The 24648-nt window shown below is 38.2% G+C and overlaps 2 protein-coding genes across 4 annotated transcripts in view; one reads left to right on the top strand and one right to left on the bottom strand.

Moving 5' to 3' along the window:
- Window positions 1–1833: 1833 nt before the first annotated feature.
- On the top strand, window positions 1834–22888 carry LOC106875198 (DNA/RNA-binding protein KIN17). Its single transcript, XM_014923241.3, has 11 exons — window positions 1834–2136; window positions 4041–4184; window positions 8169–8263; window positions 8933–9099; window positions 10305–10535; window positions 14144–14195; window positions 16291–16411; window positions 17429–17551; window positions 19496–19595; window positions 21165–21265; window positions 22179–22888. Exons 2-11 carry the CDS (start codon window positions 4065–4067, stop codon window positions 22248–22250), a joined length of 1182 nt encoding a protein of 393 aa, XP_014778727.1. The 5' UTR covers window positions 1834–2136; window positions 4041–4064; the 3' UTR covers window positions 22251–22888.
- LOC106875197 (reelin) overlaps window positions 22874–24648 on the bottom strand; it is a 221159-nt gene continuing 219384 nt past the window's right edge. For all 3 annotated transcript variants that reach the window (XM_089350383.1, XM_014923240.3, XM_089350384.1), the window contains 2 exons: window positions 23652–23821; window positions 22874–23076 (listed from right to left, as the gene is read on the bottom strand). In XM_089350383.1, coding sequence (XP_089206509.1) covers window positions 23037–23076; window positions 23652–23821 — 210 coding nt within the window. In that variant the 3' untranslated portion in view covers window positions 22874–23036. The remainder of the gene's footprint in view (window positions 23077–23651; window positions 23822–24648) is intronic.

The following is a 24648-nucleotide window of genomic DNA, read 5'->3' as shown; positions in this document are numbered from 1 at the left end:
AGCTCTTACCCCTGCTGGCGACAAAGGGACTCTCACTCAGAGTAAAAGGCAGACTGTATGACGCATGCGTACGAACAACCATGCTACATGGCAGTGAAACATGGGCTGTAACTGCTGAGGACATACGTAAGCTCGCAAGGAATGAAGCCAGTATGCTCCGTTGGATGTGTAATGTCAATGTGAATACCCGTCAGAGTGTAAGTATCTTGAGAGAAAAGCTGAACATTAGAAGCATCAGTTGTGGCGTGCAAGAAAGACGATTGCGCTGGTATGGACATGTGGTGAGAATGGAGGAGGATAGCTGCGTGAAAAAGTGCCACACCCTAACAGTTGAGGGAACCCGTGGAAGAGGTAGGCCCAGGAAGACCTGGGCTGAGGTGGTGAGGCAAGACCTTCGTACATTGGGCCTCACCGAGGCGATGACTACTGACCGAGACCTTTGGAAATGTGCTGTGCGTGAGAAGACCCGGCAAGCCAAGTAAGATCGTTGCCAGTGCCCCTGGACTGGTTCTTGTGCGGGTGGCACATGAGATGCACCATTTTGAGCGTGGCCGTTGCCAGTACCGCCTGACTGGCTCCTGTAGGATTTTCGAGCGAGATCGTTGCCAGTGCCCCTGGACTGGCTTGTGCGGGTGGCACATAAAAGACACCATTTCGAGCGTGGCCGTTTTCGTGCGGGTGACACGTAAAAGCACCCACTACACTCTCTAAGTGGTTGGCGTTAGGAAGGGCATCCAGCTGTAGAAACTCTGCCAAATCAGACTGGAGCCTGGTGTTGCCATCCGGTTTCACCAGTCCTCAGTCAAATCGTCCAACCCATGCTAGCATGGAAAGCGGACGTTAAACGATGATGATGATGAAATGCTTACGAAGTTCCACCTGAGTAAAATAGGAATCAAAAGGGTCCATAGGTAAAAAATGATTGAGAACCACTGACTTACAGGGACCAGCCATTCAAGCTGATAGAAGTATAACAGAGCTGTGGCACTCCGTTGGTTACAGCTACAAGAATTCCAGTTGATCCGATCAATGGAACAGCCTGCTCGTGAATTTAACATGCAAGTGGCTGAGCATTCCACAAACACGTATACCCTTAACGTAGTTCTCAGGGAGATTCAGTGTGACAAGGCTGGCCCTTTGAAATATAGGTACAATAGAAACCGGAAGAAAGAGGGAGAGAAAGTTGTGGTGAAAGAGTACAGCAGGGTTTGCCACCATCCCCTGCTGGAACATCGTGGGGCTTTAGGTGTTTTCGCTTAATAAACACAACATCTGGTCTGGGAATCAAAATTTGTTTACAGTTTCATATAAAAATACAAGTGCTATTTTCAGGATGTTGCACAAAATGAGAGCTTCCAAATCCTGTTTCCTGACTGGGTGAAAATGATCTAACTTTAAACCTCTATAACTTTTTTAAAAATATTTTTCTGGAAAAAGTGAAATAACTCCAGCAATTCAGCTTGGAAGACTACATTAATGCACCAAATTTTAAAATTTTCAATCAACTTTGATTTTTGAGATCTTGGCAGCCAAACAGAAAAGATCCCTACTTTGTCTAATGCGTCCTTTTGTTTTTTTTTAAACGGTTGGTGCGATGAGAATTGTGGAAGATTTGGTTGCTATTGTAGCAGAAATGATGACGATGAAGAAGCTTTTATCGTGGTGTTGAACATACAGGGTGTCCACAAAGTCTGGGTACATGGGGATTAACAAATACTTTAAGAAATTATAGCTTCTTATATTCAATTGTTTGTTACGATTTTATTTACTCCACGTACCAGGCTTTGTGGACACCATGTAGAAGTTAATTCCATTAATTAACTCCCCTGGTTCATTGACGGAAATATTTTATCGGTGACAACCGGTGATAAGTGACCTAAGACCTGTAGTTAATTATTTGTCATACACTCCTGTATCTGTAATTAACCTGTTTATTTTATGTAATTATGAGTTTAAAATGCTTTGGTTTTAGGAAGAGCAGCTTTTTTTCACTGTTAATGTGATGAAAATAATTCACTTTCAGATACTTTTTAAATGTAGACATATATAAACAGAACTAATATATATTTCTTTGAAATTAGTTCCGTTTAGTGTGAAGGTGTTATTTTGAAATTTTCAATCCAGATTTTATTGACGGTATGTATTTAAAATTTGGCAAATGGTATTAATTAACTAACACACACACATACACGCACGATCTCAATACGTTTTATGTTAATTTCTCTAAGTAAATTGATGATTTTCTTTTATTAGAAACAAGAAAATATATTTTATAAATCTTCGGACTTTATAATGACTGTGTGTGTATCTCTATATATAATTAATGACTAGGTGTTTTGAAGTCGACATTTGTTCAGAATGTCAACGTCCACTATGTGTTCTTTCCTGTTTTCCGTATATTCCTTTGTTTATATATGTATATATATGGTAATTGTTCAGTTTACGTTCGTAAAATCAAAACGTTGATAACTTTGATTTTAGTTTCAGTTGTTTTTGTTTTTTCTCAGTTCTTGTTTATTTTATATCTTTTTTGAGCCGTACTTTTTAGCTGCAAGTCTGTTTTATGAAAGGAAGGAAAAAAAGCAGTAAGAAATGATAGCTAGATAACCAGTCAGAAATAGAAATTTATGTGTGAGCGGTACAAATAGTTTTATAAGTCGAGTAAATAATCATTTTTTCCAAAGCGAAGCTGGAAAGCAGTTGTAAATAATGGATAAAGATGACGAGGGTTTATATATGTGTGTATATATATATATATATATATATATATATATATATATATATATATAATGGAAATAAGCAACAGGATATCCTGTTGCTTATATATATACTCTTTACTCTGTTACTTGTTTCAGTCATTTGACTGTGGCCATGCTGGAGCAAATCGACCCCACGGACTTATTTTATCGGTTTGTTTTGCCGAACCGCTAGGTTACGGAGATGTAAGCACACCAAGCGATGTTGGGGCGGGGGGGGGGGACAAACACAGACACACATACATATATATATACACACATATATACGACGGGCTTTCAGTTTCCGTCTACAAAACCCACTCACAAGGCTTTGGTTGGCCCGAAGCTATAGTAGAAGACACTTGCCCAAGGTGCCACGCAGTGGGATTGAACCCGGAACCATGTGGTTCGTAAGCAAGCTGCTTACCACACAGCCGCTCCTACGCCTATCTCTCTCTCTCTTTCTTTCTCTCTCTCTCTCTCTCTCTCTCTCTCTCTCTCTCTCTATATATATATATATATATATATATATATATATATATGTAGAGTGTTAGGTGTGATGTACAGAAGTAAATATTGAAAAAAAAGTCGTCAGAATTTTGGAATAACTTCTTTCATTTATTTTATACATATATTAGCGTTTCGTTCGTCTTTCGAACTTGTCAAATATATCTGAAAATACAGAGATCTAGCTTATTTATATAAAAACAGGTGTTTTGGGGGGGGTTTTGTTTATAACAGAACATTGTTTTGTTTTTTTTGGGGTGAGGCTTTGGAGACAATGGAAGATGTATAAGCAGATAGATAGATAGATAGATAGACAGACTGATAGTCAGACAGATAGAGAGATGGATGTGGTATTGAAATGGTCTTTTTAAGGAGTGTAAAAAAAAACAAGTTAAAAGCTTATTTACTACTTACTGTATTGTTTTGAGACAGTTTTTAGGGATGGTAGAAGAAGGAAGAAAATCGAAATAGGATTAATGTAATATAAAGCTGAAGCAAATTAACACCAAATATACTGTGCGTGTGTTTTTATTGGCTAACCTGGCAATATGACCATCCCCAAGTACAACAACACACACACACACACACACACACACACACACACACACACACACACACACATATATATATATAGAGAGAGAGGTTTTAGTTTTGCCATGACATTTTGTAGACGAATGTTTTCGTCGTCCGCTTCCTTTCATTTAAAAAAAAAATGAAAACTAGTGTAACGTTTGTATTAATTACAATGGTTAAAGCACCGAGGAAATTTATTTACTGTTTATTTTCTTTTACATAAAGCCATTCAAGTGAATTACAATCACCATGGGGAAAGAAAAACACGGCTTTCTTACACCTAAGGCTATCGCCAATCGTATTAAGGCGAAAGGTCTCCAGAAACTGAAATGGTACTGTCAGATGTGTGAAAAACAATGTCGAGATGAGGTAAACTCCCTTTACTTGTATTTTTTCAGTTGTATGTTTGTATTAACTAGTCATTTTTATTAATTCTTTTCTGTGGATTATTTTAACACGGTATCTCCCACTGGTTTGCGTTAAGACATTATTATAAGCAGTTTGTTATCTATAGTATTATTTTGCCACTGTACGTATGTAGCAATTTAACTATAGGAAAGATACATAACCTATTATCGCCCACAGCGTTTATACTATTTGTAAGGTGATTGATAGACTATGGAACGAAATCGAAGATATAATCTATTATAGATACATATTTATATTATTCTTAAGGTAAAGACAGTGAGCTGGTAGAACTTGTAAAGCAATGGAAAAAATACATTGCTGTATTTGTTCCAGTTCTTTACATGGTTTCTAATCCTAATGGGTTTAACTTTATCTTTCATCACTCTGGGGTTGATGAATGGAAGTGCCCATCTAGAACTGGGGTAGATATAATTGAATAAACTTCCCTAAGAAAATTACTGATTTTGTGCTGAAATAAGAAATTATTATTTATAAAGCAATTAAAAGATAAATAAATATTTCAAATTGTGATACATACTTCCATGTATATATATATATATCATCATCATCGTTTAACGTCCGCTTTCCATGCTGGCATGGGTTGGACGATTTGACTGAGGACTGGTGAAACCAGATGGCTACACCAGGCTCCAATCTGATCTGGCAGAGTTTCTACAGCTGGATGCCCTTCCTAATGCCAACCACTCCGAGAGTGTAGTGGGTGCTTTTACGTGCCACCGGTACGAGGGCCAGTCAGGCGGTTCTGGCAACGGCCACGCTCCAGCTGCCCTACTTGGTTCACTGTGACAGGGTTTAAGTCCGGCTATTTGGATGCAGTTTAACACATAAAAATTTGCTAAAGCCTTCCTGACATAGTGCTCAACTAGTACTAATTTTATTGACACTGAAAGTATGAAAGTCAAAGCAGGCCTTGACAGAATTTGAGATCAGAACATACAGTGGTAGAAGAAATGCCACTAAGTATGTCTGCTGCATCATCATTTAACGTCCGTTGTCCATGCTGGCATGGGTTGGATGGTTTGACCAGGGCTGGTTTATGTGACGCAGGTGTGTTTGTGCCATCCACACAGGTGCCAATTTGTGTGACACTGGTATTTGCCATGACCATGATTTTGCTTGGCTTGATGGGTCTTCTTCTCAAGCACGACATAATGCCAAAGGTCTTGGTCATTGCCTCCATGAGGCCCAATGCTTGAAAGGAACTCAGCCACTTTGCTTCCGTCAGGCCCAACACTCAAGAGGAACTCAGCCACTTTGCCTCTGTGTGGCCCAACATTCAAAAGATGTCCTTTAAGTGCCACTAGTACAGGTGCATTTGGCTTGATGGGTCCTCTCAAGTATAGTACATCGCCAAAGGTCTCGGTCACCAGTCCTTGCCTCTGTAAGGCTCAAAGTTCGAAGATCATGCTTCTTCACCTCATCTCGTGTCTTCCTGGGTCTACCTCTACCACAGGTTCTCTCCACGGTTAGAGATCAGCATTTTTTTACTTTACACAGCTGTCCTTGTCCATATGCATCAAATGACCATACCAGCTCAGTCGTCTCTCTTGCACACCACGTCTGATTCCACTCATACCTAACTTTTCTCTTAAGATGCTTACACTCTGTTGAACATGCACACTGACATTGGCAAATCTAGTGAAGCATACTGGCTTCATTTCTTTCAAGCCTACGCATGTCCTTGGCTGTCACAGCCCATGTTTCACTGCCATGCAGCATAGCTGTTCGCACACAGGCATCAAACAATTTGCCTTTCACTCTGAGAGAGAGACCCTTTGTTGCCAGCAGGGGTAGAAGCTCTCTGAATTTTGCCCATCCTAATCTCATTCTCATAGCTACGCTCTCAGAGCATCCACCTCCACTTCTAACTTGGTCACCTAGATAACGGAAGCTATCTACTACCTCTAGCTGATCTCCTGGCAGTTGATGGAGTCTATTTTCTGCGCATTTTCAGTGTTTATTGTACCTGTGCACCTTTCACATATAAAAGTTAGTTTCCCTGTTAACCTTCCTCTGATGTTGCTGCACCTTTTATGTGTCCAAAGCTTACACTGGATGCATCTTATGGAGTTTTTATCTACACCCTTTCTACAGATTGAGCAGGGCCACCTACCTGAAGGGATTTGTGATTTGTCTGCCTTCCTATTTACTATGACTTTGATTTTTGCTAGGGTAACTCTAAGGCCCTTCAATTCTAGACCTTGCTTCCATACCTGGAACTTCTTCTCTAGTTCAAGTAGTGATTCAGCTATAAGAGCAGGGTCATCAGCATAGAGGAGTTCCCAGGAGCTCTCTAATTGCCTGGAGGACTATGATGAACAAGTGGGAGCTGAGCACTGATCTTTGTTGGACCCCTAGTTGTACCCTGAATTCTTTACTGTACTTGTTACCAACCCTCACCTTACTGGTAGTGTCCCTGTACAGGGCTAGTATGGCTCTCAGCAACCACTTGTCTATCCCTAGTTTCTGCATTGACCAACAATTAAGAGATCAGGGGAGGGACTCTGTCAAAAGTTTCTCCAAGTCACTGTCAATTCAGGTAGATGGTCCCTCAATTGGTTTGACCTTTGGCAGACTCTCCTCCTCCTATTCGTTCTCCACGTTTAGCAGTCTTTCATAATGGCATCTCCAAGCCTCTTTCTTTGCAGACTCATTAAAAGCAAGTGCATCATCATCCATGCAGACACATTTCTCTCCTATGACATAACAATTTTCTCTCACACATAGTCTTGCAATCTGGAAATACTCCAGTTCTTGTACCGAAATACTTCAGTTCTTTCACTGAATTTTTTCCATTTGTTGTGAAAATAAGCATAATAGATAATTTTCAAAAGATGTTTTTATCTAAGACTGCATTTTCAATACTACATGTAAAAATTGAAATGCCTCAGAAAACATACTATTTCAAAAGAAATTATGTATTTCATAGTTCTCTATAAACTTCCAGCAATCTTATAGTTTCCAAAATAAGTGTGGAATCTACACACCCATCATTGTCATCGTTTTCAATGGCTGGATACCTTGCCTAATGCCAATAATTTTACAGAGTGTAGTGGGTGCTTTTTACATGGTACCAGCACCAGTGAGGTCATCAAGTAACTTGTAAGGCAAGACCCCTTAACTCAAGAAGGTGGCTTTATGTCAGATAATGAGAAGTTTAATATGACAGAGGGACAGGAACAGGTGTCTGGCTGTAAGGGAGATATATGGTTATGCAGTTGGAAAAGAAAGATGGTTGGTGGGAGTGAAAGTGTGTCATTGAGACTCAGTACTTGTTTGGAAAATCCATTCAATAGTATCCACATTCAGTAGTATCTTGTATTTTTGTTTCACTGTTTTATTACTGAGATATAAATAGCATTAGATTTCTGTGAGTTTAGAATGCCATGAAGATCATCATTATCACCACCATCATCATTGTTTAATGTCCGTTTTCCATGCTGGCATGAGCTGGATGGTTTGATTGAAGACTGACAAGCCAGCAAGCTGCACCAGGCTCCAATCTGATCTGGCAAGGTTTCTACAGCTGGATGCCCTTTCTAACGCCAACCACTCCGAGAATGTAGTGAGTGCTTTTTATGTGCCACTGGCATGAGAGCCAGTCAGGCGGTACTGGCTCCAAATTGAAATTTGAATTATATTGAAATTTCTACCATTAAATTTTTAAAAAATAACAATATTATCTGTATTAGAATTAATGTCAGTCTTATCAAAAATCAATAAATTTCTAGTTTCAACTAAGAATGTTGTCTTTGATTGTAATCAAAATCTGCAATTTGGAATCATTTTGGTTTAAATTGCAGCTGATGTTAAAAGATTTTGCTCACTTCATACTGTTGTGGAATAGTGTATTAATTAGTCTCTTGAATTGCTAATTGTATAATTTTATGTTAGAATGTATAATTGTATAATTTTATATTTTAGAATGGTTTTAAATGTCACATGATGTCTGAATCCCACCAAAGGCAACTGTTGCTGTTTGCTGAAAACCCAGATGATTATATAGATACATTTTCTAAGTAAGTCATTATATATTGTAATTTCTTTTGCATGATCTTTCATCAAGGAATGATATCAACAATTGTGAAGCATCTGTTGGTTGAAGATATTGACTCATCTTAATTGCAAGTTTCAATAGAATGCCGATACTATTTGTAACCCTGTGAGGTTAGTTAAAGAAATGGCTTAGGAAGGACTTGGCATATTTCCACTGCTAAATATGTGGCTCAGGTGAATCCAATGACTGTGCTGACACTAATAACAATTCTAGCATTGATAAACTACAAAAAAAAAAAAAACTATCAGATGTCTGGGTTCTTATGGTCAGTCATATGTACAATGTATTTAACATATGTATTCTATGTATCTTTTATATATGCGCATGAATAGTTATTTATATAAGGGTTCATTATGCACCTTTGTACATAGATATATGTGTACAAAATTATCTAAATCTACTTATCTCTGGGAGTAGCCTTTATCTCTCAAACCCTATATTCAATTTCTTATGTATTTTTATATTTTTCCATGTCAGTCTTTTCCATAAATGTAAATGCAAATTTATTTGTATACAATGCTTTATATCATTTTGAAACTCTTCAAATATTTAGCAGTACCCACTCAACTGAATACATCTAGTGCTATTTACTTATGTTCTGTATATTTTTGTTTTATTTTATCTTTTTTAGAGATTTTCTTGATGGTTTTCTGGAAGTTTTGCATAGACGATTTGGAACAAAACGAGTTCATGCTAACATAGTATACCAAGAATATATCACAGATCGTCATCACATTCATATGAACTCCACTCAGTGGGAGACTTTGACAGATTTTGTCAAATGGACAGGAAAGGAAGGCAAGTTGATTCTTTTCCAATCATAACTTAGTTTGATGGGGACTGGTTTTCAAGAATAAACATTGAGATAACTTGACATCTCCTGGTGCCATGAAAGATAACATCATTGTCACAACATTTTATGTCTGTTTTCCATTTTAGCTTTGATTAGGTGTGTCTGTTGTACAACATATTGGTTTCATCTTGATTCTTGATCATCTTGTATAAGAACCAGCATTATGTGAACTGATTTTAACTGTGGTTCTCAACCATTTTTTGCCTATGGACTCCTTTGGTTCCTATTTAATGTTACTGGACCTCCTTAGCCATTCAGTGTTAAAAAAAAATACCTATTACGTTTCTATAATTAAGACTCATTAGGAATTGTATATAAAAAAATGTTAAATATTTTGTGTATTGTAGAAGTGTAACCAATTTATTGCAAATAAATATTAACAACAAAATCTTATATGGACCCCAGTTGAGGATCACTGCTTTAACACACAAAACATGTTCCTTTTTCACTCGGCCCTCATTGTTCTTATCAGCACAATTATGCTTCCAGCATACATAGACTGGTCCTTTTAATGATCAACCACACTTTTACTTACCATGTAATATCACAGATCCTCCAGATTGTGCTCAATTCATTTCATTTCAGCCTACACAGATTGTCCACATTCAGTTCCAATGACTCACTTACTATACAGCATCACACCCCCAACACATGCTTTATACAGTCTGCCTTTTGTATGGAGTGTGAAACTCTTTGTTGTTCACAGAGATAACACCTCCCTGAGTGTTATCTCTGTGGACAACAAAAAGTTTCTTTAATTCCATCCATACTCTGGCATTTTACTATGTCCACATCTAACTGTAAATAGTATAAGTTTCTCAGTAACAGAATCTATCAAATACATTTAGTAAGTCGCTGAGTAGTTTATGGACTTCTTTATCTAGTTGTCCTCGTTCTGTTAATTGCAAACCACTATGCAATTACTTGACTGAGTTGGTGAGAAACCCTGTTATGTGATCAATCATGAAATTAAAACATTTGTAATCTCATTCGGTGTGTGTTCCTTCATCAGCTTAATTTGTAAGTTACTGTTTTAATTGTTAAATCTTTAGAACCTTTAGCAAATAATTCTTTTAGATTTTAATTCCTAATTTGCATTGTATTTTTTTCTTTTTCCTTTACTCATGTATTAGTTTTATTTTCCATGCAGGTTATTGTGTGGTAGATTATACGGAAAAGGGTTGGTTCTGTCAGTACGTAGATCGAACGCCAGAAACTATTCGAAAACAAGAGGCAGTCAAAGCAAAAGAGAGGATGGATATGGACGATGAAGAAAGAAATGCAAAATTCATTGAGAAACAGATCCAAAGAGCATCTGTAACTGAGAAAGTCAAAGCTGAACCTGAATTCACAGAACTGAAAAGAGAATGTGAAGAAAAAGGTAAGAAATATCATAATCATTTAGTGTCTGTTGTCCATGCTGGCATGGGTAGATGGTTTGACCAGGGCTGGTAAATTGGAAGGCTGTACCAGACTCCAGTCTGATTTGGCATGGTTTTCTATGGTTGAATGCCCTTTCTAATGCCAGCCATTCCGAGAGTGTAATGGGTACTTTTATGTGTTACTGGCAAAGGTGCCATTTGCATGACACTGGTATCTGCCACGATTGCGATTTTGCTCAGCTTCATCATCATCATCATCATCCTTTAACGTCCGTTTTCCATGCTGGCATGGGTTGGACGATTTGGCTGAGGTCTGGAGAGCCAGCGGCTGCACTACGCTCCAATCTGATCTGGCAATGTTTCTACAGCTGGATGCTCTTCCTAATGTCAACCACTCCGAGAGTGTAGTGGGTGCTTTTTACGTGTCACTGGCACAGGGGCCACTCAGTGGGTACTGGCATCGGCCATGTTTGGATGGTGCAATTTACGTGCCACTGGAACGAGAGTCAGTCAGGGTACTGGCATCGGCCATGTTCGGATGTTGCTTTTTATGTGCCACCAGAACGGGAGCCAGTCAGGCAACCCTGGCATTAATCATGTTTGGATGGTGCCTTTTTATGTGCCACTGGAATGGGAGCCAGTCAGGGGCACTGGCCATAGCTACGAGTGCTCCCTGACTGGGCTCCTGTTCCGGTGATGTGGTTATTAGAAATCTCTTTAATGTGAATGTGCATGGCCTGGTAGTTGGGGTATTTGGTTCATGATTGTAAGGTCATGAGTTCAATTCCAAGTAGCACATTGTGTCCTTGAGCAAGACGCTTTATTTCATGTTGCTCCAGTACACTCAGCTGGTAAAAATGAGTTGTACCTGTAATTCAAAAGGGCCAGCCTTGTCACATTCTTATTTCTTATTTCTTTACTGCCCACAAGGGGCTACACACAGAGGGGACAAACAAGGACAGACAAACAGATTGTTGATTATATCGATCCCCAGCGCATAACTGTTACTTATTTAATCGACCCTGAAAGGATGAAAGCAGAGTCGACCTTGGCGGAATTTGAACTCAGAATGTAGCGGCAGACGAAATACCACTAAGCATTTCAATCAGCGTGCCGTTTCTGCCAGCTCGCCGCCTTGTCACATTCTGTTACACTGAATCTGCCTGGCAACTACATTGATGGTGCGCGTATCCATGAAGTTCTCAGCCACTTGCACATTAATTTCACAAGCAGGCTGTTCTGTTGATCAGATCAAGTGGAACACTCATAACTGCTGAAGTGCTGATTCAATTCATCTGTGCGGGTGACACGTAAAAGCACCCACTACACTCTCTGAGTGGTTGGCGTTAGGAAGGGCATCCAGCTGTAGAAACTCTGCCAAATCAGATTGGAACCTGGTGTTGCCATCCGGTTTCACCATTCCTCAGTCAAATCGTCCAACCCATGCTAGCATGGAAAGCGGACGTTAAACAATGATGATGTAATGATTTGATGTAGTGTGTTGACTTAATCTGTTGCTTGATTTAACACCATCATCACCTGGTTCTTGGGTGCTTTTAGCAGAGTCTGCTTTCTTTCCCTCCTCCCTCCAGTCTTTGTCAAATGGTCATGGGTGCTATCCTTTCTCCTCTGATTATGTCTGCAAAAATAATTCTCTAATCATTCAGATCTGCAAACCAACCATTCATTTTCCTTTGATGTCTAACACCTTTCGATTAGAATAGATTACTTAAAAGAGTGTTTTCTTTATGAAGAATTGGTTGTTTTTGTAGAGAAGTATGTTTAGATTTGTTTCTAGAATATCATTTTTTGATAGGCACAGGCATGGCCATGTGGTTAAGAAGTTTGTCCCTCAACCACATGGTTTTGAATTCAGTCCCATTGTATGGTGCCTTGGACAAGTGTCTTCTATAACCCCAGGCAGATTTAAGCCTTGTAAGGGGATTTGACAAACAGAAACAAGTGGTTGAGAGAGGATTAACACAATGACACACACATATACAGCAGGCTTCCACACAGTTTCCATCTACCAGATTTTCTCACAAAACATTGGTTGGCATAGAGACTACAGTAGATGTCCACAGTGGGATTGAACCCGAAGCTACTCGGTTCCAAAATGAACATCCTAACCACCCAGCCATACTTGTACCTATGTTTAGTTTTCAATTACAATGACTAGATTGCAATGCAGTGCGCTTTAAGTTTTTGTACTGAAATAAACTGACTTAGTAATATCTTAATGTCTTTTGTAATACCTTGATAGCATTGATATTATTCTTATTTTTTAATCAAAATAATTTGTCATTAAATCATTAGTGCTGACAGGGGCTAAAACTAACAATATTTTTGGAACCAGCATCCCAATCATATCCAAGAATAGATTTAACTTTTAAGGCACCAAAATTTTATTTTGGCTACTTCTAACTTTATTCTGTAGTGTGTTTTACATTTTCTAGCTTGTCATCATCTTTATCAATCCACCAGCAGTTGAGGAATTCATGGTGTTGTCATCATCATCATGGTTATCATTTAATGTCTCTTATTCCATGCTGGCATAGGCAGCTCCGTTGCGTGACTTTTAGAGGCTCCCTGCAACTTTTTGTTCCAAGGCCCCATCCCTCACAATCATAATTTATAATCTACACACCTTTTATTTCATAGCTATATTTTATTTTATTCTATTTGAAGTTCAGTATTTCACATTATCCTAAAGAACATCTTTAAAAGTACAACAATTTAAATTTGTTTAGGTCTATTACAAATTTCAAAAAGTAAAATGTCCAGATTTGAATATAAGAGCACTTTTATAATCCAGGCAACTTTCAAAGACAAACACGGTGCACTTTTCATTTTGCGAAATCATTGATGAGTTCAGAATAATCAAGCTGAGTGCTAAGTTTGTGTTCAATAGCTATCATAGACAATCTACAAAGTCTGGTACACGTCCATGGTACAATGTAATATTTTTACAAGATATTTTGCAGGTACAATGTATTACCATTTTATTTCTTGAAATTTTCAGTTAACATAGTTTAATTCTTGTTCAACATCTTAACCAAAGTAAATAGATGACTCATCTATGTACTTTGATCTTAACATGGGGCCCCTCAACCGTGGAGGCCCCTGTGACCACAGGGGTTGCAGGGGCTTAGCAATGGCCCTGGGCATTGGATGGATGGTTTGACAAGAACATATGAGCCAGAGGGCCCCACTATGTTCTGTGTCTGCTTTGACATGGTTTCTATAGCTGGACACCTTTCCTAATACCAATCCCAGGTTTGTTTATTAGCAAGTTTGCTAATTTATAAAAGAGCATATTCAGAGTAGTTTAACCTGCTAGAACTAACAACCATATTTACTTCAAATCACACCCTACTGATTTAAAAAGATGATATATTAGCTGATGTAGGTCCAGCTAGCCTTAAAAATGGTACTGGCAAGAATACCTCTGATCATAGGTCTGCTCAGTCCATTTCATGTGGAGCTTTACAACTGGTATTTTAATTGAATCAGTGTTCCTCAATAATATTTTAGCTGTGCCGTTACCAAGTACGAATGTATAACATTTTTATCTGATTCTGTTTTTCTCTCTCTTTATTTTCTAAAGTAACATTCAACCTGGGAACCTTTGTTAAGAAAAAGGAAGAAGAGTTGAAAAAGTAAGAAACTTATTGTTTGCTTTTCAGTTTTATTTCATTTTTGTTTCCATCTTAGTTTTTGTTTCTCTATTTTGTGTAACAGTATGACACAGTGATTGTGAGGTTAAGAAGCTGACTTCCAAATCACATGGTTTTGGGTTCAGTCTCACTGTGTAGAACCATGGGCAACCAAAACCTTGTGAATGGATTTGGTAGACAGAAACTGAAAGAAGCCCATTGTATATATGTATGTATGTGTGTGAGTGTTTGTGTTTCTATGTCTCGACATCATGCAATTATTGTAAATGAATGTCATTCATTTCCAATATCCTATGAAAATATGTCTGGTTATCGGGAAATATCATTTTGCTTGGAAACAGGTGTGGGTTGGCAATAGAAATGGCATCTGGCCATTGAAAATCTACCTCAATAAATCATGTCCAACCCATGCCAGCAAGGAAAAGTGGATGTTAAAACATTGATGATCATGATATAGAAGGTATGACCTGAAGGTATATAGAAGTTTAAAGATTTATTTTTCAATTAATGCTTTCTGAGAAATTAATTAGACCAACCACCACCACCACCATCATTATTATTAGGAGTGGTGGATGACGAAATCCGAAGAGTGTTGAATAAAATGCTTTGAAGTATTTAGTTACATCCCTTCATATTCTGAGCGCACACACACACACACACTGTGTGAGTCAACTTTGCCTTTTATTTGTTCTGGGATTGATATGATAAATACCAGCTGTGTACTAGTGTCAATCTAATTAACTATACCCATTTTCTAAATGTGTAAAATGAGATCACAGCTGTAGCCTATACTAGTGTTGCATAACCAGCTCATTTAAAAAGTACCTTTGAATTGTCAGGCGACACGCCATGCTTGAGGAAACCTATTGAGTTAGGTAAAATCAAATCACAATCAAGTGGAAATTGTAATTGTGGCTGATGCCAGTGCTGCCTGACTGGCTCTTGTGCTGGTGGAATGCAATAAGCACCATTCATGTGTGGGTCGTTGCCATTGCTACCTGACTGGCTCTCCATACTGGTGGCACGTAAAAAGTACCATCCGAATGTGGTCAATGCCAGCCCCCACCCCGTCTGGCTCCTGTGCCAGTAGCACGTAAAAAGCACCATCTGAAGGTGGCTTATGCCAGTACCCTCTGACTGGCTCCTGTGCCGGTGACATGTAAAAAGCACCCACTACACTCTTGGAGTGTTTGGTGTTAGGAAGGGCATCTGGCTGTAGAAACATTACCAGATCAGATTGAAGCCTGGTGAGGCCTCCTGGCGTGCCAGTCCCCAGCCAAACCGTCCAACCCATGCCAGCATGGAAAACGGACGTTAAATGATGATGATGATGAGGCTATGTGCATTATTCTTGTTGTTATTAAAGTGGTGAGCTGACAGAACCCTCAGAACACCAAGCGAAATGCTTAGCATTATTTAGCCTGTCTTTACATTCTGAGTTCGAATTCCACCAAGGTTGCCTTTGCCTTTCATCCTTTTGGGGTTGATAAAATAAGTACCAGTTAAATACTGGGTCATATAATTGCTCTGCCTCCCCTCAAAATCTATTGCCCTGTTCCAAAATTTGAAACTATTATTATTTATTTCGTGTTGCTTTTGGTTGAACTGTTTCGTGACTGTATTTCAAATGAATATATTTTCAACATGATCAATGTAAAAGTGCAGCCATGGCAGTGTGGATACAGGGTTCACTTTGTTACATTGTGGTCTTGGGTTCAATCTCAGTGTGTGTGTTACTTTGGGTAAGCATCTTTTACTGTAGCCTTGAGCCAACCACTGTCTTATGATTCGAATTGGTTGCCAGGAAATATATGGAAGCCTGTTGTGTGTGTATATTCATGTATGTGTGTGTGACCATCTGTCTGTCCGTCTGTCCTTGCTTGCATGCACACATGTATGTGCACTCACCCTTCCCTTACCTGTTGCTTTGTGAAAGCATCTTCCCCTATCTATTGCTTATTCTATAACTTCATATTTCTCCCACCATCTTTTCCCTGTAACCATGGGGTTAGGAAGCAAACCTCTTAACTACATGGCCATGTCTGCTTATTTCTTCAATTTTTTTTTTAATTTCCAGAACAGAACTGAAGAATAATATCTTGAAAAAATTACCTCAACCAGATACTAAATCTTCAAAGGAATTAGCATCTGCAAGTGGCACTAAAAGAAAGTCTTCTGCTCTTGATGACATTATGAAGGTAAGAAGCAAATATGGTGGAGGGGAACCACCTCTGGACAGAATTCTGCATGTTGAATATACATATTGTGGAGTCTTACATATATACTATAGTGAGTTGGAAAACGTGAGATTATCCATGCAATTAGAAGACAGAACTCCCCTAGAGATGTTTCAAACCTCAAAACAATTAGCAAAGGAAATAACTCCTTAAGATCTAACTGGAATTTTTGTGAAATAGAAATTATAAAAATGTGAATGGGTTTTGTCTTTAAGTTTTGCATTGCTTTTTTTTTTTCTTTTTGTATAAATCTCCCGATCTATTTAGAAACTAGAGAATTTGACAAAAAGCAGTTGGTTCAGTATAAAAAAATCATAAAAATATATTAAGGGCATCCATCTGTAGAAACTCTGCCAAATTAGATTGGAGTCTGGTGTAGCCATCTGGTTTGCCAGTCCTCAGTCAAATCGTCCAACCCATGCTAGCATGGAAAGCAGATGTTAAATGATGATGATGATGATTACATGAATTAGGATGAAGTTTACTGATGCAATATAATGTGTACATTGTGAATGTGGTTTTGCCTATTGTCATGACACTTTCACCTGCCAAGGTTCATTGAATACAGTTAAGTAGATTACAGGTTGGTGTTTCCACCTATATTTATGCAATATTGATTCCTGGGATCAATTTCCTGTCTTAGAGTTGAGTTTATGTTCCATTTAGTCTGTAACCTGGAAGTTGCACAACTCTTATTAGAAAAATAATTCCTTTGTCTCCTCTAATCAAAGGATTTGTAGGGCTCAGTAAATTAGTGTTATTTACTTTTTTCCCAATAATTACACTCATTATAAACCTGTTAGTTACTGTATTTATTTTTCATAAATATATTTTAAATGCATTTAATTTTTCAAGATGTTTACATATGAAGTAAACAGAAGCAATACATTTAGGTGGAAATAAAAGAATTGCTATTTAACATTCTTGATTATCTTACTTTATGGTTAGTAAACAATAAATGTCAATTGTATATTTCAGTTTGAAGAAATGAAACGAGAAAAGATGAATCGTAAAGACAACTGGCTCGACGAGGGGATTGTTGTAAAGGTTATAACCAAAAAACTCGGGGATAAATACTACAAAAGGAAAGCTGTGATTAAGGTAGCTATTCTTTTTTTTTTTTATTATTCTGGGGCACCACCTGGAAGAAGTTTTAGTTGAACGAATCGTTTTTAGTACTTTTTTTGTGTTTGGTATTAATTCTATTGGTCTCTTCATGAGGACATAAACATACCAGCACCGGTGGTCATGTGGTTGTGGTGGGACAAACAAAGTCACACATACATATGATGGGCTTCTTTCAGTTTCCGTCTACCAAATCCACTCACAAGGCTTTGGTTGGCCCGAGTCTTTAGTAGAAGACATTTGCCGAAAGTATCATGCAGTGGGACTGAACCCTGAACCATATGGTTGGAAAGTGATCTTGCCATACAGCTATGCCTGCGCCTACGTATTAAAGGAACAGATTGACCGTTGCCAGTACCGCCTGACTGGCCTTGTAGGGTTTTCAAGCGAGATCGTTGCCAGTGCCCCTGGACTGGCTCTTGTACGGGTGGCACATAAAAGACACCATTTCAAGCGTGGCCGTTTTTGTGCGGGTGACACGTAAAAGCACCCACTACACTCTCTGAGTGGTTGGCGTTAGGAAGGGCATCCAGCTGTAGAAACTCTGCCAAATTAGATTGGAGCCTGGTGTAGCCATCCGGTTGCACCAGTCCTTAGTCAAATCGTCCAACCCATGCTAGCATGGAAAGCGGACGTTAAACGATGATGATGATGATGATGATGATTATTTTATTACACTTAGTAGTAGAAAGAGCCTTAAGTAGGTCAGAGTGCAATCACACCACTGACTACTCTTAATAAAAATAATGTGGTTGAAGCCAGGGCCACCTGACTGGCTCCCATGCTGGTGGCACGTAAAAAGCATCCACTCCACTCTCGGAGTGGTTGGCATTAGGAAGGGCATTCAACTGTAGAAACATTGCCAGATCAGATTGGAGCCTGGTGCAGCTGCTGGCTCTCCAGACCTCAGTCAAACCGTCCAACCCATGCCAGCATGGAAAACGGACGTTAAATGATGATGATGATGATGAATGTAATACAAAATAAGATAAATGGTAGATTTGAGGATACCTTTCTTCCTCCCACTAGTCTTGGAGATCTTGTAACAGGTCAAGGGCCCTGCCTTCTCCCTTAACAAAATCCAATAAAATAAAACGGAAGCTGTCTTACATCACAGAAGATCGAAGAGCTTGGGTGGGAGAAAATTGCTCATCTACCTTATTCTCCCGACCTTGCTCCTTCAGACTACCATTTGTTTCGTAGTTTACAGAATCATTTGGGGGACATAACTTTCGCAAGCCAGGAGGAAGTCGAAACTGACATTTCAGAGTTCTTCGCTTTGAAACCAAAAGAGTTTTACATTGATGGGATTCAAAAAACTTGTAAATAGATGGAAGGAAGTCATAGATAATCAGGGAAATTAACATTTGATCTCTTGTTTTCTTTATTCAAAATTCAGACAGAACTTATGGGATGACCTGATATATATACACATATACATATATATATCATCATCATCATCATTGTTTAACGTCCATACTGGCTCCTGTGCCGGTGGCACGTAAAAAGCACCCACTACACTCTCGGAGTGGTTGGTGTTAGGAAGGGCATCCAGCTGTAGAAACATTGCCAGATCAGATTGGAGTCTGGTGCAGCCACTGGCTTTCCAGACCCCAGTCGAACTGTCTAACCCATGCCAGCATGAAAAACGGATGTTAAACGATGCATACATGTGTGTGTCCCATTGTACCACTTACTAACAGGTGTTGGTTTGTTTACATCCCCTGTAATTTAGTGGTTCAGCAAAAGACACTTAGAGCAAGTATCAGGCTTTAAAAATAGTACTGGGGTTGGTTCATTTGACTAAAACTGCTTTGAGGCAGTGCTCCAGCATGGCTGCAAAAAAGAAAAAAGAAAAAACCTCATATTTGATTGAATGAGATTCTTACCAAATAATTCATCGTATGTATTTATTTACAGCAAGTTGAAAATTTATATATGGCTGTTGTGAAGCTGTTGGATACTGGAGACAAAGTGAGGCTTGACCAGAGCCATCTTGAAACTGTGATTCCTGCTCTTGGTATGTGTTTCCTCTTTAATCAGATTTCCTAAACATTTCTTCTTCTGAGACTAATCTGTGACAAAATATAATCTTTTATTTAATCCTCTTCAATATCTTTTTGTTGTTTTTGAGCCTCACTGGGCCAGCTTTGATTGAATTGACCTACAACAAAAGGTTTTCCAGCCATGACCATTACTACTTACCATGGAGTGCATTCCTTTTTTTTAAGCTGTCAGAATATGATTTGAGAGATTTGGCTGCCATTTCTAGCAGGTTGACTGATCATATAACCTTGGGCCGACTAAAGCCTTGTGAGTGGATTGGGTAGATGGAAACTGAAAGAAGACCATCATATATATAAATATATATATATGTGTGTCTGTCTATCTGCCATTGCTTGATAACCAATGCTCGTGTCTTTATGTCCTTGTGTTTTGGCAGTTTGGCAAAAGAGCCCGCTAGAATAAGTACTGAAACTAGAGAAGGCTGTCATCTCATAATAGTGTAATGCTCCCAAATATTGGATAATGATGCTGATATGAACATCTTAAACTGCGCCTAAAGACGACTGACATGAAGTCACTCACCAGCACAGTCCAACCTCTGGCCTACAGATATATGTCTCCACTCTGCTACTGTAGCTTCTGCTTCTCCACTCAAGCACCTCTCTTGTTACTCATATTGCATGTGTGTGTTTGTGTACATCCGCTAAACCAGGACTGCTTTAAATCACTCTCCCCAGCTTTTATTCTCCAGAACTTTCTGTGCAAAGACATAAACTGTAACTATCTCACTAGACACAGAAAAACAAAATCTTTCCATTCTCTGTCAGTTTTATATCAGAATAATTGATCTACTTCTCTTGTGTGAGTGCTGGGATGCTTTTATCCCATCAGCTGCTTCCCAACCACATGGTTCGGGTTAACTGCAGAACCTTGGGCCGACTAAAGCCTTGTGAGTGGATTTGGTAGATGGAAACTGAAAGAAGCCCATCATATATATAAATATATATATATGTATTTATGTGTGTCTGTCTATCTGCCATTGCTTGATAACCAATGCTCGTGTCTTTATGTCCTTGTGTTTTGGCAGTTTGGCAAAAGACCCCTGATAGAATAAGTACTAAGCTTACAAAAAATAAGTCCTGGGGGTTGATTACTTTAACTAAAACCCTCTAAGGCAGTGCTCCAGCATGGCCACAGTCAAATGATTGAAATAAATAAAAGAATAAAAAAATACTAATTTTCTTGCATGGGTTGCCTTCCGTACAGTCATTGGTAAATGGATTTGCAATCTAGCACAAAACCTTATGGTGGTTATTTTAATTTTGTCTCCCAGAATTATTTGGATTAGTTTATTGTAAGAGTATCTTCCCTTGTATGTATTTCTATCTGTGAGGCCTACTACTTTCACATCTGATCTTACTACTTCTTCCTCTAGTCGTCCAGGTTTATGTTTACCTAAAGTTCTCTTTTTCTGCAGATTCACTCTTTCAGCCATCATGTATATTTCATTCATGATACTTCTCCACACAACTGTCATAGAAGTTTTATGTATTTATTTCTTTTTTTTCTGCAATTATTTCAGGTAAAACTGTAAAAATAGTAAATGGTGCATATCGTGGAACAAATGCTGTTTTACAATCAATCAATGAAAAGAAATTTTGTGCAACTGTTGCCATCAAACAGGTGAGATCTTTGTTGTTTAGCTGCAGGTCAAGAAGACTGATAAAGGCATTCTTGCTATGACTATCCTTGTCTAAGGTATCATCTTCAAGAAGGTAGAATGTGATTTAAGGGAGATTTGAGTATTAGTTTTAATCGGTTGAGTGACCATGTAGAACAGGAATCCATAACTTCTTTTTGTAATGGTTTACTTTTTGTCAGTGGGCCACATGTATATCACATTATAATCTTACATATTAAAATATCCATGTGTATCTGTCTCCTCCTCCCTATTTCTATTAAAAGCAGTGTTTATGTAAACAGAACTTAACACGAAAGGCTGTCTAAAACCCATCAAATACTGAATGGCTCACAAATACATTAATTTGAAAAATGTTTATAAATGGACTGAGAATGCCTTAATTGCTCATGTCCACATGTTGCTGGCCCCTGGCTTAAGAGACTCCCTCATTGGTTCAAAGTAAGATGGTACTCCTTCGTAAACTATGTAATAAATTGAAATATTTTCAGATTTCAATTACAATTTACTAAGATAAAAATAAGTTGTATCTTATGGTTATTTTGCATTCATTACTTTTTTTTTATGTGTACCATTGGAGCAATGTTATAAATTCGCTTGGCTGAATTAATTGGGATGTGTTTTTAACTAACACCGAGAATATCTTAAATTTCCTGTGATTGAATGGTTTATTAAAATTAGATTCAAGACAAAGGATAGACAAATGAATTAACAATATTATAGAGCTGTTGATTTATTGCTTCTTCTTTCACCCCAGCTCGAAGAGCAGTAGTTCTGAATCAAATAAAATAAATCAACTTGTGTCTGGCTAGCATTTCTACTAATTCTCCTGCTTTTGTTCTTTAAAACTCTTTATAGTGACAATGATTTTCACATAAATTTTTGTTTCTGTTGCAGGGTCCGTTAGCAGGCAGAGTACTCGAAGGTGTGCAATATGAAGATATAAGTAAATTGTATCAACCAACATGAAGCTAATTAAAGAAGATAATCATTATGATACATCTACAAATCTCAGGCTGGTTTTGCATCTAATGTCATTTTCATTTCAATTGATTATTTTGCATTGATATTCTGCTCCCACAATCCTTATCTTCATATCTAGCTGTGCTAGATTTCATCACCAACTTTAATTTATTCAATCATGGTGTAATGCAATGACTGTACAAGTAGACATTCCACATGGTGTGGGTACAGCACTTTACTTGGATCTTACAGAAGTTGGTGCTAATTATTTTTCCATCCTAATCTCTAAGATTAGCTATTCCGTTGGAAATTAAAGTACTTTATATAATCAAAGATTAAAAGACTGAGTATTTTACTGTGTAAATAATGTAATCTTTAAACATTTTTAGATTGAGGCATATTCTTTGACATTTTCTTCTATTAATGCAAAAACATTAAAGGATTTGAACAATTTTAAACCTGAACAATTAAAGCTCAATTCCAGCGGAAGACTCAATCTATTCTCACTATATTGAGAAACAATCCCCAAATATGTTGGTTAGCATCTCTGAGATCTAACAAAATAGGAGAGTTTTTTTTTTGTTCTTTCCAACAGTGGTGACATGGTACAATAAAGAAACGAAATAAACTTTTGTATAAAGTAATTTTTTTTATATATTTGATTATTTACAATATTTTATCAAGGGTCATTGGTTTCCTACTTTTATAGTTTACACTTGGGACTTTTCTTGGTTCAGAACATCCTGTGTCACTGGCAGAACTGCTAAAATTTTTTTTATGGGATCTCTTTCTTCAGCGACTCAAATGGGGTTGGTTTTTTCTGTTCTTTACTCTGAAAGGAGGAGAAAAGAAAAAGAAGAAAGGATCAGTTTAAAAGAATTAGAGGATTTGAAACAATTAAAAGACTAAAAACAAGAGTACACAGCTGTGCAAGAAACAAATATAAATGTATGGCAGAAAGAATGCAGATATATTACTGAAAGGTTATGCAGATGAATACATTAAACACCATTGATATTACACAAATGATTAGACAATGGTTGGTGTCAAAACGAAATTAATCACAGGAATTAAGTATTGCATGGAGAGTTGTTGGAGCAAATGAATATGAATTTGATATAATACATTTTTTCAGACTCCCCTCTGTTATAGTATAAGAAGTTTGAGAGCATCTTAATCTTTGCCTATGACATATAAGCTTGAATAGATTACCTTAATCTAAATATATTAATAAATATATTAATGAAAGGCAATCTAATCTTATTACAATTTATGTGAAACCAAACGAGATACAGTACAGTGATTATTGTATTACCCAATAAGAGATGTTAGTTGAATTATGCAAGATGGAAGAATATAAAATAACAATGTCAAACAAAAATGGAAATTTGAAGTGTAAGTACTTACGCTAATATTTCTACATTGTCAATGGCCCATTGGTCGTGTCCCTTTCCACCATGTTCTGGCTGCCACCAACGAAATTGAACCCCTACTTTACTTGGGATGTCATAAGCAACTCTCTTAGGGTTCAAGTAATCGCTGGGTTCATGTCTTGCCAGAAGTTTCCATTCTACACCCTGCAAAAATATGAGCACAATAAAGAAGATTGTAGATGTATTTCACTCTGACAGTTTGAATTTAATCTCTCTCTCTCTCTCTCTCTATATATATATATATAGGCACGGGAGTGGCTGTGTGGTAAGTAGCTTGCTTACCAACCACATGGTTCTGGGTTCAGTCCCACTGCGTGGCACCTTGGGCAAGTGTCTTCTACTATAGCCTCGGGCCGACCAAAGCCTTGTGAGTGGATTTGGTAGACGGAAACTGAAAGAAGCCCGTCATATATATGTATATATATATATATATATATATGTGTGTTTGTGTTTGTCCCCCCAACATCGCTTGACAACCGGTGGTGGTGTGTTTACGTCCCTGAAACTTAGCGGTTCGGCAAAAGAGACCGATAGAATAAGTACTAGGCTTCCAAAGAATAAGTCCTGGGGTCGATTTGCTCAACTAAAGGTGGTGCTCCAGCATGGCCGCAGTCAGATGACTGAAACAAGTAAAGAGTATATATATAGTATTTCCCTCATTCCTACACTAAACTCAGCTTGCGAAGACCTGTTGGGGCAAGTGAGATCGAAACTGAACCAAGTTTGATGACTGGCACCATGCCAGTGGAGCGGTAACAGCAGTCTCACTCCCGTGCCGGTGGCATGTGAACAAAACATTGGCTGACTCCTGTGCAGGTGGCACATAAAAAATCACCATTTGAGCGTGGCCATTGCCAGTACTGCCTGACTGGCCTTCGTGCGGGTGGCACGTAAAAGCACCCACTACACTCTTGGAGTGGTTGGCATTAGGAAGGGCATCCAGCCATAGAAACCTTGTCAAATCAGAGTGG

This window comes from Octopus bimaculoides, chromosome 4, assembly GCF_046866305.1.
Source record: "Octopus bimaculoides isolate indiv1 chromosome 4, ASM4686630v1, whole genome shotgun sequence".
In the NCBI taxonomy this organism is placed as follows: domain Eukaryota; kingdom Metazoa; phylum Mollusca; class Cephalopoda; order Octopoda; family Octopodidae; genus Octopus; species Octopus bimaculoides.
This window is presented reverse-complemented; position numbering and strand designations above follow the sequence as displayed.

What these genes read in the sequence shown, in the direction of transcription:
- LOC106875198 (XM_014923241.3), top strand. Translation starts at nt 4,065, where the DNA reads ATGGGGAAAGAAAAACACGGCTTTCTTACACCTAAGGCTATCGCCAAT. An exon ending in AAAAACAATGTCGAGATGAG is followed by an intron (nt 4,185 to 8,168) that starts GTAAACTCCCTT and finishes TTTATATTTTAG; the next exon opens with AATGGTTTTAAATGTCACAT. An exon ending in AAGAGAATGTGAAGAAAAAG is followed by an intron (nt 10,536 to 14,143) that starts GTAAGAAATATC and finishes TATTTTCTAAAG; the next exon opens with TAACATTCAACCTGGGAACC.